General features: G+C 40.5%; 1 protein-coding gene across 4 annotated transcripts in view; it reads left to right on the top strand.

Annotated features, from left to right (window-relative positions):
- Positions 1-17,574, top strand: part of PPP1R13B (protein phosphatase 1 regulatory subunit 13B) — a 105,855-nt gene that overhangs the window by 30,397 nt on the left and 57,884 nt on the right. For all 4 annotated transcript variants that reach the window (XM_023546605.2, XM_064293062.1, XM_003408876.4 and 1 more), the window contains exon 2: positions 1,695-1,842. In XM_023546605.2, coding sequence (XP_023402373.1) covers positions 1,695-1,842 — 148 coding nt within the window. The remainder of the gene's footprint in view (positions 1-1,694; positions 1,843-17,574) is intronic.

Here is a 17,574-nt window from a genome sequence, read left to right as displayed (position 1 = left end):
AAGACAGGCCTTGCCGAGATGGTAGCAAATGAGCTGTGTTTTGAAGGGAGGATGGGAGTTTACAGGCCAACGGTGGGGACGGTCATTCCAGGCAGAGGGAACAGGACGTGGAAGGCGAGGGCTGGGTGGGCTATGAGGAATCTTGTTCGCCCTACGAGGAGTGTATGATCTGGGCTTTCTCAGAATGTCTTCTGTGGAAATCTAAGCTCCATCAGGTTTTCTTGGGGGAAAAAAAAGTCAGAGCTTCACGTGCCCATTGCGACATTCCGCTCTACGAAGTGCTCAGTGAAGAAACCTGCTTCCTGTTTACATCTCAGGGAAGATGTTTTGGGAAGGGCTGCTGTCGGCAGTGGGAAGGATTTCCATTTTGGAAATGAATGACAGCGGTGCATGCTGGGTTAGACCGAGGAGGGATTGGTGGCATGGAACGCTGTTCAGAATGATGATTAATTTTGTTGACATAAAATCTGATCATCAGTGTAAATTAAAGACGTTTAATCTCAAAACTTACGTATTTAGGATACTTATAAGAAAAGATACTTTAACAGTGAACTAAAATTACCTTAGTTGGACGCAGAGATTGTGCGAAGAGAGTTGTAGGGTAAATGCAGGTTTTGTTTCCGACCGGTCTGCCATCAAAGACTCAGCAGAAAGATTTTACAGTATTTTCTGATGAAAGAACATCTTTGGTTTCAGTTGCACCGTAGGGGTAATGGTTGAAAAAATCCTTTCCGATATGATCTCTTCCGATTTTAGATAAAAGTGATAGGGCTTTTTGTTTCTGTTTTAGATTTTGTTTTCTTTCTCCTTCTCTCTCCTTTAATAAGGCCAAGCAATTTTTTTTTTAAGTTTTTCAAATAATAATTTTTTTTATGTTTAAGGGCCATTTGTATTTCTTTTTCTGTGCTATATTAATTCATTTCCTTGCCTTTTTTTTTTTTTAATGGATATTTGTTATCAATTTTTAGGAGCCTTTATATTGTGGAATATTAGCCTTTTATTCATAATATGAGTTTTGCAGAAATTATCTGCAAGTTTGTTTTTTGCTTTTGTAAAAGGCTATTACATTTAATATACTTGAATATATCGCTTTTTTTTTTTTTTTTAATGGTGTCTGGTTTTTGAGTCATAACATAGAAAGGGCTCCTGTACTCCAGAGTTATAAAAGAATTTACCCAGGTTTTATTCTAGCACTTTTCTGGTTTTATTATTTATATTTAAATATTTGATCTAAATTTATTCTGGTGTGTGGTATGACCCCAATTTAATTTTTTTTCCAGGTGAGTATCTTAATGAATGATAATTGAATGATCATTCATTGTATGATCTTTTTCCCTCCATGGTTTTAAATACTTGCTTCATCATTTACCATTTTCCCAAATGTAATTACATCTGTTTCTGGACTTCATAACTTGCCCACTGATCTGTTTACGTGCTGGCGCCATGTTGCTTTGAGGCTGTATAATATCTGGTGGTGCTAGTTCCCTTCCGATACTCTTGTCTTTTGGAGTTTTCCTGACTTGTCTGACTTTTTTTACTTTTCTGCATGACCTTTAGAATCAGCTTATCTATTTCCAAAAACTAATCCTGAAGATATTTGGGAGATGGGGATCCCTTTGAATTTACAGATGAATCTCTTTATGATAATAAATCTAGGTTACATCTTTAATTTATTCATCTTTTTTTTCTTACAGATGATATTAACTGTATTCTTGAGCAACAATGAACAGATTTTAACAGAAGTTCCTATAACACCAGAAACTACATGTCGAGATGTTGTAGAATTTTGCAAGGAACCTGGAGAAGGCAGTTGCCATTTAGCCGAAGTGTGGAGGGGCAGTGGTATGTATTAGACTCTGTAAACATTACTAAGTACATAAAACTTAGTGTTTATCAAATTAAAAACACCGTTGTTGGTTCTTAGTTATCTGTGGTAGTAAGGAGAACTGCGTGATTAAAATAAAAACAATCACATGACATGGGGCTAGCATTTTTAAAATGCTTTGAACGTGTTGCTTGATTGGACCCTTACAGGGGCCATTTGGGATGTGCAGGGATGGCAGAGCCACTCTGTGAAGACTGTCCTCCTGTTACTGCTACCAGGGGAGAGTTCTCCGTCCTCTGAGACCTTACAGTGCTTTGTTTGATATGTGTCGAGTTATTCATCCACCTTTCTTTTCCCTTCTGGTAACTTCATGAAAGCAGAAACCACTTTCCTCATACTGCATTCCACCTATATACAAAACCCTGTAAGTAGTAGCCCTTCCATGCGTATTTGTTTATGGAATTGAGAAGCGTAAAATACTGGCTCTTAATGTTGAGGAGTTTATCATCCAGGTGAGCCGAGAAGATCCATGTAGGTAATATGATTATTGAATATGGAAACTTCTGCAAAATCATTTGATTTGGATTCTAAAGAAGAGTTAAATTTTGTTAGGATAACATATACTGAGCAAGGGAAGCATTGCAAACAAAGGAAAAGAGGAGAACGTGAACAGTGTGCGCTCCTAAGACAGCTGAGGGGCTGGTGCTGAGAGATGGTGGGCTGCTTATTGAGGGCCTTCCAAAACCAAAAAAACCCATTGTGGTTGAGTCAATTCCGACTCGTACTGACCCTATAGGACAGAGCAGAACTGCCCCATAGGGCTTCCAAGGAGCGGCTGGTGGATTCAAACTGCCGACTTTTTGGTTAGCAGCTGAGCTCTTAACCACTGCGCCACCGGGCTCCTTCAGCACTAGTTTAAAGGGGTGTGGTCTTTATTCTGCATGCAGAAGGGAGAGTTTCTAGATTTTTAAACAGGGAATGACATTATGAAAATAATGCTTAAAAAGAAATAACATCTGGTGACTGTAATGTCTGTGGGTCTGTGTTGGAAAGTAAAAGAATGTTCATATGCAGTTTGAGATGATAATGAGACGAGCATCCAAATGGAAGTGCCTAAAGGACCCTTGGGGGTAATCAGTCAAGTCTTAAACACTTTTTCCATTAAATAGCTTTATATAGGGAGCCTTGGTGGCACAGTGGTTAAGAGCTACAGCTGCTAATCCAGATCCAGCAGTTCAGATCCCCTAGTTGCTCCTTGGAAACCCTATGGAGCAGTTCCCCTCTGTCTTCAGAGTTTCTCTGAGTTGAAACTGATGGGAAGCCAATAGGTTTGGTGTGTTTATTTTTTATTGAGATATAATTCACCATACAGTTCGCCCATTTAAAGTGTGAAATCCAGAGAGGCAGAGCCAAGATAGCGGAATAGACAGATGCTTCTGGCGAGCCCTATTTACAACAAAGACCCGAAAAAACAAGTGAAACGAGTATATTTGTGACAAGCTAGGATCCCTGAGCATCAAAGGCAAGCTTAGACAACGAACTGAGGGGCAGGGGGAGGAAGAGGCCGTTCAGAAGCGGAGAGGAGTTACCGGACCTGAATCGCGGGGAGCCCTCAGGCACCATTCCCTGAGCGGTGGCGGCGGCAGGCTGGTCCTAGCGTTCGCCCGCAGTTCCCTCAGGGAGGAGCAGCCAGCCACAAAGCCCACTCACACCTCCGGAACCTGAGGAGAACGGTGCTCTCAGCAAAAGCTAAGTACTTGCGTATATTTTAATGCACCTGTCCCCTACTAGCAAACCAGCTTCAGTGCTGAATTCCCTGGGCCTGAGATAGGCACTGTTGAGTACCTAGAACCATCCTCCTGGGCTTGGGGACGGAAAAAGTTTGCATTTGAGGGAAAAGATAATTTGCTAGCTCCACTAACCAGGGGAGCTCAGGACAGAAGCGGCTTCTGTCCAGGCATAAACCGTCCATGGACCTTGAGCACCTTTCCCTTCTGCATGGACCTGTGTGGGCCTATTTCGGGAGAATAGGCCCTTGTTGGCAGACTCCAACCATTTCAGCTGTGTGGTGGAGAGGTGGGTGTTTGATGTTTGACGTTGCTTTGCCTGTTAAACAAGGTCCTCACCTACCCACATCAGGGACCTAAGGACTGGTAGCTCCACTCAGGTCACCCAGCCACCTGCGACAGGTGTCCAGAGATAACTGGTACCTCCCAGTCCTTACAACCAAAAATTTTGAGTGCCCATGGTCCATCTGCAGAGCCCACCCACCTGCACGCTCTAGGGAACAGGGACGCACTTTCCTCAGAGACACTTGGGGGTCGGTTCTCAGCTCTCTGCCTTGTTCAGAGCGTGACCCCCTGCTGCAATCAGATACTGGTATATATGCCAATCACCCCTGCCCCTCTAAGACTGTAGGACAGAGCCTGTACGACACACTTGATGGTCAGCTACCTGGAAGCCTGACCTGAATTCATACAAGAAAAGTGAATAGACTCCTAGACTGATATACCTGAAAACAGCTGTAGCCATCTGGGGACAGGACATCAGAGCTCCAAAGGTGAAAATAATCAAGCTAGCTCACTCAAGCAACTCATTTGGGTATATCAAAACAAAACAAAGCAAGAAGCTGCGACACAGTAAGCAAGCATAAACTAACACAATAACTTATAGATGGCTTGAAGACAACAGTCCATATCAAGTCACATAAAGAAACACGCCATGATCACCTCAACAAGCTCTCAAAACAAAGAATCCGAGGATCTTTGAGATGAAAGTGCATCCCTGGAAATACCAGAGCCAGAATGTCGTTGTTGTTGTTAGGTGCCGTTGAGTCGGTTCCTACTCATAGTGACCCTATGCACAGCAGAACGAAACACTGCCCGGTCCTGCGCCATCCTTACAATCATTGTTATGCTTGAGCTCATTGTTGCAGCCACTGTGTCAATCTACCTCGTTGAGGGTCTTCCTCTTTTCCGCTGACCCTGTACTCTGCCAAGAATGGTGTCCTTCTCCAGGGACTGATCCCTCCTGACAGCATGTCCAAAGTATGTAAGGCGCAGCCTTGCCATCCTTGCCTCTAAGGGGCATCCTGGCCGCAATTCTTCCGAGACAGATTTGTTCGTTCTTTTGGCAGTCCATGGCATATTCAGTATTCTTCACTAACACCACAATTCAAAGGCGTCGACTCTTCTTCGATCCTCCTTATTCATTGTCCAGCTTTCACATGCAGATGAGGTGATTGAAAACACCATGGCTTGGGTCAGGCGCACCTTAGTCTTCAGGGTGACGTCTTTGCTCTTCAACACTTGGAAGAGGTCCTTGGCAGCAGATTTGCTCAGTGCAATGCGTCTTTTGATTTCTTGACTGCTGCTTCCATGGCTATTGATTGTGGATCCAAGTAAAAAGAAATCCTTGACAACTCCAATCTTTTCTCCATATATCATGATGTTGCTCATTGGTCCAGTTGTGAAGATTTTTATTTTCTTTATGTTGAGGTGTAATCCATACTAAAGGCTGTGGTCTTTGATCTTCATTAGTAAGTGCCTCAAGTCCTCTTCACTTTCAGCAAGCAAGGTTGTGTCATCTGCATAATGCAGGTTGTTAATGAGTCTTCCTCCAATTCTGATGCCCTGTTCTTCTTCGTATAGTCCAGCTTCTTATATTATTAGTTCAGCACACAGATTAAATAGGTATAATGATAGAATACAACCCTGACGCACACCTTTCCTGACTTTAAACCAATCAGTATCCCAGAATACAGAAGTTTAATATACAGAAGCCTTGAAGACAGCAGGAAGGAAATGAGGCAATAAGCAGAACAAGCCAAGGAACACACAGATAAAGCAATTGAAGAAATTAGAAAGATTATTCAGGAACATAATGAAAAGTTTAATAAGCTGGAAAAATCCACGAACAGACAGCAATCAGAAATTCAGAAGATTAACAATAAAATTATAGAAGTAGACAACTCAATAGAAAGTCAGAGGAGCAGAACTGAGCAAGTAGAAGCTAGAATTTCTGAACTTGAAGATAAATCACTTGGCACTAATATATTCGAAGAAAAATCAGATAAAAGAATTTTAAAAAATGAAGAAACCTTAAGAATCGTGAGACTCCATCAAGAGAAATAACCTACGAGTGATTGGAGTACCAGAACAGGGAGGAATAACAGAAAATACAGAGAGAATTGTTGAAGATTTGTTGGCAGAAAACTTCCCTGCTATTGTGAAGGATGAGAAGATATCTATCCAAGATGCTTGTTGAAGTCCACATAAGGTAGATTGTAAAAGAAAGTCACCAAGACATATTATAATCAAACTTGCCAAAACCAAAGGTAGAGAATTATAAGAGCAGTGAGGGATAAACGAAAAGTCAACTACAAAGGAGAGCCAATAAGAATAAGCTTGGACTACTCGGCAGAAACCATGCAGGCAAGAAGGCAATGAGATGACATATTTAAAAAACTGAAGGAAAAAAATTGCCTGCCAAGAATCATATATCCAGCAAAACTGCCTCTAAAATATGAAGGTGAAATTAAGACATTTCCAGATAAACACAAGTTTAGGGAATTCGTAAAAACCAAACCAGAACTACAAGAAATACTAAAGAGAGTTCTTTGGTTAGAAAATCAATAACATCAGGTATCAACCCAAGACTGGAACACTGGGCAGAGCAACCAGAAGTGAACACAGACAGGGAAATGCAAAAAAACAAAGCAAGATTTTAAAAAAAAAGCTCAAAACAGGGTAACAACGATGTTATTATATAAACAAAGACAACATTAAAATAATAAAGAGGGACTAAGAAATGTAATCATAGACCTTCCATATGAAGAGGAAGATACGGTGATACGAAGAGATAAAACTTAGGTTTAAATTTAGAAAAATAAGGGTAAATAATAAGGTAACCACAAAGGAGACAAACTATCTTACTCATCAGAATAAAAGGCAGGAAAAAAATAGAGACTCAGGAGAAACAAAATCAACAAATATGAGGAAAGGATAATATATAAACATAATCTCAGCACATAAAATTAAATGCGAAAAAGAAACTGTCAACAACACACAAAAAAAGACATCAAAATGATAGCAGTAAATTCATACCTATCCATAATTACACTGAATGTAAATGGACTAAATGCACCAATAAAGAGACAGAGAGTGGCAGAATGGATTGAAAAACAAGATCTGTCTATGTGCTGCCTACAAGAGATACAAACAAACTAAAACTCAAAGGATGGAAAAAATATGTATATCAAGCAAACAACAATCAAAAAAGAGCAGGGGTGGCAATACTAATTTCTGACAAAATAGACTTTAAAGTTAAATCCATCATAAAGGATAAGGAAGGACACTATATAATGATTAAAGGGACAATATACCAAGAAGATATAACCATATTAAATATTTATGCATCCAGTGACAGGGCTGCAAGATACATAAAACAAACTCTATCAGCATTGAAGAGTGAGATAGATAGCTCCACAATTATAATAGGAGACTTCAACACACCACTTTCGGTAAAGGACAGGACCTCCAGAAAGTAGCTCAGTAAAGACACGGAAGATCTAAATGCCACAATCAACCAACCTGACCTCATAGACAAATACAGACCACTCCACCCAACAGCAGCCAAGTATACTTTCTTTTCTAGTGCACATGGAACATTCTCGAGAATAGACCACATATTAGGTCATAAAGCAAGCCTTAGCAGAATCCAAAACACTGAAATATTACAAAGCATCTTCTCTGACCATAAGGCCATGAAAGTGGAAATCAACAACAGAAAAAGCAAGGAAAAGAAATCAAACACTTCGAAACTGAATAATACCCTGCTCCAAAAAGACTGGATTATAGAAGACATTAAGGATGGAATAAAGAAATTCATAGAATCCAGTAAGAACGAAAACACTTGTTATCAAAACCTTGCTCAGAGGCCAATTTATATCAATAAATGCACACATCCAAAAAGAAGAGAGGGCCAAAATCAAAGAATTATCCCTACAATTTGACCAAATAGAAAGAGCAACAAAAGAAACCCACAGGCACCAGAAGAAAACAGATAATAAAAATTAGAGCTGAACTAAATGAAATAGAAAACAGAAAAACAATTGAAAGAATTAACAAGACCAAAAGCTGGTTCTTTGAAAAACTCAACACAATTGATAAACCACTGGCCAAACTGACAAAAGAAAAACAGGAGAGGAAGCAAATAACCCGAATAAGAAATGAGATGGGTGATATTACAACAGACCCAACTGAAATTAAAAGAGTCCTATCAGATTACTGTGAAAAATTGTACTCTAACAAATTTGAAAACCTAGAAGAAATGGATGAATTCCTAGAAACACACTACCTACCTAAACTAACACAAACAGAGGTAGAACAACTAAATAGGCCCATAACAAAAGAAGAGATTGAAAAGGTAATCAGAAAACTCCCCCTCAAAAGAGAGCCCTGGTCCGGATGGCTTCACTGCGGAGTTCTAGCAAACTTTCAGAGAAGAGTTAACACCACTACTATTAAAGGTATTTCAGAGCACAGAAAAGGATAGAATACTACCAAACTCATTCCCTGAAGCCACCATATCCCTGATACCAAAACCAGGTAAAGACACCTCAAGAAAAGAAAAGTATAGACCTGTATCCCTCATGATTGTAGATGCAAAAATCCTCAACAGAATTCTAGCCAATAGAATTCAACAACGTATCCAAAAAAATAATTCACCATGACCAAGTGGGATTCATACCAGGTATGCAGGGATGGTTCAACATTAAACCGACCAAACCCAGTGCCGTTGAGTCAATTCCGACTCATAGTGACCCTATAGGACAGAGTAGAACTGCCCCATAGAGTTTCCAAGGAGTGCCTGGCGGATTCGAACTGCCGACCCTTTTTGGTTAGCAGCTGTAGCACTTAACCACTATGCCACCAGGATTCTGGTTTAACATTAGAAAAACAATTAATGTAATCCACCAGATAAATAAAACAAAAGACAAAAATCATGTGATTTTATCAACTGATGCAGAAAAGGCATTTGACAAAGTTCAGCACCCATTCATAATAAAAACTCTCAGCAAAATAGGAATAGAAGGAAAATTCCTCAACATAATAAAGGGCATTTATACAAAGCCAACAGCCAACATCCCCTTAAATGGAGAGAGCCTGCAAGCATTCCTATTGAGATCGGGAACTGGACAAGGATGCCCTTTATCACCGCTCGAATTCAACATTGTGTTGGAGGTCCTAGCCAGAGCAATTTGGCTAGATAAATAAAGGGCATCCAGTTTGGCAAGGAAGAAGTAAAAGTACCTCTATTTGCAGATGACATGATTTTATACACAGAAAACCCTAAGGAATCCTCCAGGAAACTACTGAAACTAATAGAAGAGTTCAGCAGAGTTTCGGGATCCAAGATAAACATACAAAAATCAGGTGGATTCCTCTACACCAACAAAAAGAACATCGAAGAGGAAGTCACCAAATGAATGCCATTTACAGTAGCCCCCAAGAAGATAAAATATTTAGGAAGAAATCTTACCAGAGATGTAAAAGACTTATACAAAGAAAACTACAGTACACTTCTGCAAGAAACCAAAAGGGACCTACATAAGTGGAAAAACATACCTTGCTCATGGATAGGAAGACTTAACATCATAAAAAATTCTGTTCTACCAGAAGTGATCTATACATTTAATGCAATTCCAATCTAAATCCCAAGAACATTCTTTAATGAGATGGAGAAACAAATCACCAACTTCCTATGGAAGGGAAAGAGGCCCCGGATAAGTAAGGCATTACTGAAAAAGAAGAAGAAAGTGGGAGGCCTCACTCTACCTGATTTCAGAACCTATTATACAGCCACAGTAATCAGAACAGCCTGCTACTGGTACAACAGCAGATACATAGACCAATGGAACAGAATTGAGAATCCAGACATGAATCCATCCACATATGAGCAGTTGATATTTGACAAAGGCCCCAAAGCAGCTAAATGGGGAAAAGACAGTCTTTTTAACAAATGGTGCTGGCATAACTGGATATCCAACTGCAAAAAAATGAAACAAGACCCATAACCTTACTCCACGCACAAAAACGAGCTCAAAATGGTTCAAAGACCTAAATATAAAATCAAAAACGAGAAAGATCATGGAAGAAAAAATAGGGACAATGTTAGGAGCCCTAATACATGGCATAAACAGTACACAAAACATTATTAAGAATGCAGAAGAAAAACTAGATAACTGGGAGCTCCTAAAAATCAAACACCTATGCTCATCCAAAGACTTCACCAAAAGAGTAAAAAGACTACCTACAGACTGGGAAAAAGTTTTTAGCTATGACATTTCTGATCAGCGCCTGATCTCTAAAATTTACATGATACTGCAAAAACTCAACTGCAACAAGACGAATAACCCAATTAAAAAATGGGCAAAAGATATGAATAGACACTTCACTAAAGAAGACATTCAGGTACCTAACAGATACATTAGGAAATGCTCACCTTCATTAGCCATTAGAGGAATGCAAATCAAAACTACAATGAGATTTCATCTCACTCCAACAAGGCTGGCATTAATCCAAAAAACAAAATAATAAACATTAGAGAGGCTGTGGAGAGATTGGAACACTTCTACACTGCTGGTGGGAATGTCAAATGGTACAACCACTTTGGAAATCGATTTGGCACTTCCTTAAAAAGCTAAAAATAGAACTACCATACGACCCAACAATGCCACTCCTCGGAATATATCCTAGAGAAATAAGAGCCTTTACACGAATAAGTATATGCACACCCATGTTTATTGCAGCACTGTTTACAATAGCAAAAAGGTGGAAGCAACCAAGGTGCCCATCAACAGATGAATGGATAAATAAATTATGGTATATTCACACAATGGAATACTACGCATCGATAAAGAACAGTGATGAATCTGTGAAACATTTCATGACATGGAGGAACCTGGAAGGCATTATGCTGAGTGAAATTAATCAGTTGCAAAAGGACAAATGTTGCATAAGACCACTATTATAAGAACCTGAGAAACAGTTTAAACTGAGAAGAAAACACTCTTTTGTGGTTACGAAAGGGGAGAGGGAGGGAGGGTGGGAGAGCGGTAGTCACTAATTAGATAGTAGATAAGAACTACTTTAGGTGAAGGGAAAGACAACATACAATACAGGGGAGGTCAGCACAATGGGACTAAAGCAAAGAAGTTTCCTGAATAAACTGAAAGCTTCGAAGGCCAGCGTAGCAGGGGCAGGGGTTTGGGGACCATGGTTTCAGGGGACATCTGAGTTAACTGGCATAATAAAATCTATTAAGAAAACATTCTACATCCCACTTTGGAGAGTGGTGTCTGGGGTCTTAAACACTACCAAGCGGCCATCTAAGATGCATCAATGAGCCTCAACCCACCTGGATCAAAAGAGAATGGAGAACACCAATGCCACAAGGTAATTACGAGCCCAAGAGACAGAAAGGGCCACATGAACCAGAAACTACGTCATCCTGAGACCAGAAGAACTAGATGGTGCCTGGCTACAACTGATGACTGCCCTGACAGGGAACACAACAGAGAACCACTGAGGGAGCAGGAGCGCAGTGAGATGGAGACCCCAAATTCTCATAAAAAGACCAGACTAAATGGTCTGACTGAGAGTAGAAGGACCCCGGCAGTCATGGCCCTCAGACCTTCTGTTGGCCCAGGACAGGAACCATTCCCGAAGCCAACTCTTCAGACATGGATTCGACTGGACAGTGGGTTGGAGAGGGATGCTGACGAGGAGTGAGCTTCTTGGATCAGGTGGACACTTGAGACTACGTTGGCATCTCCTGCCTGGAGGGGAGATGAGAGGGTAGAGGGGTTTAGAAGCTGGCGAAATGGATACGAGAAGAGAGAGTGGAGGGAGGGAGCGGGCTGTCTCCTTAGGGGGAGACTAATTGGGAGTGTGTAGCAAGGTGTATAGAAGTTTTTGTGTGAGAGGCTGACTTGATTTGTAAACTTTCACTGAAAGCACAGTAAAAATTATTTAAAAAAATAAAAATGTGCAATCCAGGGTCTTAGTAGACTCAGAGAGCATAGCTATCACTACAGTCAATTTTAGGACATTTTTATCACCTTAGAAAGAAACCCCATGCCTGTTAGAAGTCACTCCCCATTTCCCTCCAAACTTCCCCATCCTCAGGTAACCGCTGAGTTGCTTTCTGTCTCTACAGGTCTGCCTGTTAATGGGCATTTCAAGTAAATGGGATAATCTAATACGTAGTTCTTTCGTCTGGCTTCTTTCGTTTGGTTAGCGTAATGTTTTCGAGATTAATACATGTTGAATCATGCTTTCATTCCTTTTTTCCTGGTGAGTTATATGCCATTTGGGTTGTTTTCACTTTTTGGCTACTGTGAATAATGCTGCTGTGAAGATTCGTGTACAAGTTTTTGTGTGGATATAGGTTTTCATTTCTCTTGGGTAAACACCCAGGAGTGGAACTGCTAGTGGTGCAGTGGTGAAGAGCTCAGGTACTAACCACAGGATCAGCAGTTCAAACCCACCAGCCGCTCCTTGGAAACCCTATGGGGCAGTTCTGCTCTGTCCTGAGGAGTCGCTATGAGTCAGAATCAATTCAGCAACACCTAACAATAACCCGTAATTGCCGGGTCATGTGGTAACTCTGTGTTTAACATGGAGAAACTGCTGACCTTTCCACAGTGGCTGTACCATTTTATATTCCCACCAGTAACATATGAGGGGTCCAGTTCTTCCACATCCTTGTCAACACTTGTTATTATTTCTCTATGTTATTATAGGCATCCTGGTAGGTATAAGATGGTACCTCATTGTGGTTTTGATTTGCATTTCCATAATGACTAACAGTGTTGAACCTCCTTTCATGTGCTTATCGGCTATTTGCGTATCTTCTCTGGGGAAATACCTATTCAGATCCTTTGCCTGTTTTTTAATTGGGTTGTTTGTTTTTATATTATTGATTTGTAAGAGTTCTTTATATATTCTAGATACAAGTCCCTTATCAGATATAGAATTTGCAAATATTTTCTCCCAGAGTCTTACACTTTTGACTGTGGTTTTAATATTAACCTTAACATTCAGAGGAAGACTTTAAAGACACCGTGAGAGAAACTTGACTCTCGTTTAAGTGTTGCATTGCTACTGAAGGAGGTGGGGGCAGTTAAGTAATTGTAATTAATGTTTTCTGAGGAGTAATGTTAGAGCCTGATCATCATATAGTTGTTTTTCTTTTTCCCCCTCTGGCCCCTTTGTTACTTGTTGTGACTTCCAGTTTCTGTCTTCCTTTTCTCTTTTACTTGGGGGCTTCTTAATACTCATCACAATAAATTTAAAAAGCCCCATGTTACGATGAAAATTTGGAACACCTAGCATGATTCTGAAAGGTCTCAGAGATGGAGTCAGGCAGGGAGGACACAGGTTACAGGCAAACCATCAGTAGTCAGAAAGGCAGCAGACTTCTTAACAGCAACACTGGGAGCTAGATGACAAAAATGGCTTTAAAATTCTAAAGAAATTTTTATTTTCAACCTACAATTCTATACCCAGCCAAACTATCAACCAAGTGTGAAGGTAGAATAATGTCTTTTCCTGAAATACGAGGTCTCGAAAACTTTACTTTCCTGGCATCCTTTCTCAGGAAGCTACCAGAGGATCTGAAATGATGGCATAAACAAAGAGAGAAGGCAAGGAATCCAGGAAGCAGGAGATCCAACGCAGGAGAGATGAGAAGGAATAAGTTGAGGAGAAATCATACAGTGATAGCTGACAGCTCTGTAGCAGGCGAGCGCAGTCCTGATGGGAGCAGAGAGCGTGTCTCTATGAAACAGTGAATCCGGAAGATTGCCTAAGAAACGGGAAAACAAGCAAATTGTTGGCAGGGGGTTTGGTGATAAGCTAGTGATAGGTACACAGAAAGCTAAATGAAAAAAAGTTGTAAGAAAGAAAATGGAATCATAGTATACTACGTGAGTTAGCTGTAAAAATTTAGATATTTAGAACAACATAAATACTGAATTGATCTAACCGAAAACTATGGAATCATTTTATTGGGCAAGGTAGTGTGTGGCACGTGCAAGGAAAAGAACTCCTAGTTTCCCTCTTTAGAAGCAGTATGTGCGTGTTTTATAGAAATGTAGAGGAAACTGCAAAAGAGCATGAAGTTGGAAGTAGTGTGCCTGGTGGGGCAGAGGACTGCTGCTTATTTTTATAAGCCTTGTAGAATTGTTGGACTTTTAAAACTGTATTCAAGTGTATCTTCACCAACAGTAAAAGTTAAAAAACCTGTGGGGAAAAGGCCTGGAGATGGGAAACTGCACACATTGAGCAGGATGTACATTCAGGTTCTGAGGAGAGGAAAGAAACACTGACTCTCAGGAAAGGTGCAGAAGAGCCTGGAATGCCAGGCTAAGGAGCTTGGACATTTTCCTGTAGGGTGCAGATGTTAAAGATGTTTGAACAGGGGCGTGCCATGTTACTGAGGTTCCAGAAGGACAGCGCCGGCAGCAGTGTGCCTTGTAAGGAGTAAGATCTTCAAGTGAGACAGATTGAACTGATATACATGCCTCCTGGATGTGGTTGTGTTGGGTCGAAGTGTGCATAGTGCCTGGCACAGCGTCTGGCACATCATAGGGAGTAAGCGTCAGCTTGTTTCCCGTCTGTGCTCTGCTGCACTAAGACAGAAAGGGAGGATGATATGGCTGTCGTGCGGTTCATTCGGAGACGGCCATCCAGAACAAGGGGTGGCACGCCATGGCCCCTAGGCCAAGTGCCTGTGGCAGTCTCCTCCTGTAAAGATTACAGCCTTGGAAACCCTATGGGCAGTTCTACTCTATCCTGTAGGGTCGCTCGCTGTGAGTCAGAATTGACTCAATGGCAGTGGGTTAAAACGGTTGTAAAAGGAAATAATATATGACAGAGACTGTATGTTGTCCATAAGGCCTAAAATATTTATTATTTGCTTCTTTACAGAAATAGTTTGCCAACACTTGATTTAAAGTAAGACTTTTTGGCAGAGGGGATGGCGTTTAGAGGACTAATTAGAGAGAAACTCAGCAATAGGATTAGTGGTAGAAGAGCGATGGGCATTGTGATCCTATCCCCGAGTAGCTCAAACCAGCAGGATGTAAGAGCAGGGAATATGTTGTTCTTACTCTTCTCTTCAGAGACTCCAGCATCGGAGAAAATTGCTGTGACTTGAGGGCATCTGTTCTTGGTGTTACAGTTCAACCATTGTTTCATTCATTAAAAATTTTTCGAGTGTCTACTAGATATAAGAGTCTGGGTGTAAGCTGTTTCCTTGAAATAATAAAATAGACACATCACTAGCAGGATTAAACGAAAAAAGAAAAGGCACAGTTAAACAATATTAAGAAAAAAGGGGGCATGACTGTAGGTGTCAGTAAAAGTTTTAAAAATTAACAACTAAATAAAATTTTTTAGAATTAATGTAATATATGAATAACTTGTAAATAAATTTCAAAACTTAGGTGAAGCGTTGAATGGAAATTACTGATTCATTCGACAAGTATTTATTAAGCACCTACTATGTGCCAGGCACAGTGTTAGGCCCTCGGGGGTATATCAGTCAACAAAAGACAAAGATTCATGCCCCCATAGAACTTATATCCTGGCAGGGAGAGGTGGAGAGTAAATAACAAATAGTATGTTGGTGATTGATAAATACTTTGAAAAGAAAATAATAGATCAGGGGTATCTCCTTTGTTCAAAAATGACCAAAGGAGAAGGGGAAACTTAAATAAACTAAAACTTAGTAAATAAATTGAATCTGTAATTGTTACCCACCTCAAAAGACTCTAGGCCCAGGTGGTTTTGTAGACAACTTTCACCAGAGTTTCAACAAATATGCAATCCATAGTTTACATAAAAATTTTCAGAGAATATGAAAGAAAGAAACCACTCAATTCATTTTATGAGACCAGCATGACTTTTATGCCACAGCTGGACAAGAGCATAAGAAAAGTGTAGGCCAACCTCACTCTGAACACAGCTGCCAGAATCCTAAGTAAGATATCAGCAAATCCATCTGAACAACATACTAAAAACCGTGACCAAGTAGAGTTTATTTACAGGATGCAAGAGATTCCAAGTCAAATCTGTTAATACGCTGTAATATCAGAGGGAAGAATATTACCATTTCAGTAGAAGAAAGTTGAGTGCCCTGTCATGCTAATAACTAGCAGAACTCATGCTTGGTTATGCAACTATAGAAGCATGTCCATTCAAGCCAGGGAGAAGAGGAGGATGAAACCATTACAGTTTCTGTTCAGTATTGTGCTTAGAGATTCCGACCAAGGCGTCAAGTAAGGTAAAGGAATAAGAGATTTTTAAAAGAATTGGAAAGAAGGAGTTGAAACCGTCCATCTTTGTCAGCAGTATTAATGCCTAAATAGAAAATCTGCAGATAAACTTTCATTAAATCCAGTAGCCTGCCAGTATTGTTCAGTGTAAGCTCAAAGGCAGTTATCAGTAGTATTCCTGTGTAGGTGATCACCAGTTAGAAAAACAAAACCCAAAACCAAAAACCAAACCCATTGCCACTGAGTTGGCTCCGACCCATAGCAACCCTATAGGACAGAGAGAACTGCCCCATAGGGTTTTCAAGGAGTGGCTGGTGGATTCGAACTGCTGACCTTCTGATTAGCAGCTGAACTCTTAACCACAGCACCACCAGGGTTAATTAGAAAAGTATCCTGTTTTTAATAGCAATAAGAACTATAGAAAAATACAAGATGAGCCTGGAGTATCTTGCCATGCCAGAAAAAAAGAAAGTACTTAAAAAAAGGTTGACGCCATGTCCAAGGGACACAGGAGCTAACCTAAAAGAGCTTCCAATGGCCAAAGCTTGGACAATTTCAGCAACAAAATAAATAACATAATATTGGATTATGACCCTAAGTATAAAGTAAATAACCATGAGTCTATACTGTTATAAAAAAAAATGATTAAATAAATTAGAGAGAAGGGACACGTCTTCTTACAGAAGAACCCTCATCACCCCTTTCCTCTCCCCACCTCCCCCAGTTCTGCTAGACTTAGTGACTTGCTTCCAAAAAATAGAATATGAAAAGGGAAAACTAATAATGTCGTGGGGGAGAAGCCTGGAAAACACTGCCTGAACTGAGTGATGAAAGTTAGCATCACCAGCGATGAGTCACATGGATAGCATGTACACCCTGCTCTGACGTCATCAGAAGGGCACTTCACCTCTGTTCTGGATCACACTGTGCCCCCTAAAATGGCAAAGAATATTGAATATACCATGGACTGCCAGAAGAATGAACAAATCTGTCTTGGAAGAACAGCCAGGATACTCCTTGGAAGAAAGGATGGTGTCTTTGTCATCTAGTGCTGCTATAACAGAACTACCACAAGTAGATAGCTTCAACAAAGGGAAATGTGTTCTCTCCCAGTCTGCTTGGCTACGAGGCCAAATTCAGTGCATCGGCTCCAGGGGAAGGCTTTCTCTTCTCAGCTGTGGAGGAAGGCCCTTGTTGTCAATCTTCCCCGGTCAAGGAGCTTCTCAGCGCAGGGACCCCAGGTCCAGAGGACGCATACTCCAGCTCTTCATTCTTGGTGGTGTGAGGTCCCCATGTCTCTCTGCTGGCTGCTCTCTTTTATATCTCAAAAGAGATTTGGCTTAAGACACTATCTAACCTTGTAGATCTCATTAATGTGCCTGCCACTAATCCATTTTATTACATC

Source organism: Loxodonta africana, chromosome 10 (genome assembly GCF_030014295.1).
Source record: "Loxodonta africana isolate mLoxAfr1 chromosome 10, mLoxAfr1.hap2, whole genome shotgun sequence".
In the NCBI taxonomy this organism is placed as follows: Eukaryota; Metazoa; Chordata; class Mammalia; order Proboscidea; family Elephantidae; genus Loxodonta; species Loxodonta africana.
Note: the sequence above shows the minus strand (reverse complement) of the source record. Positions and strands in the feature narration are given on the sequence as shown.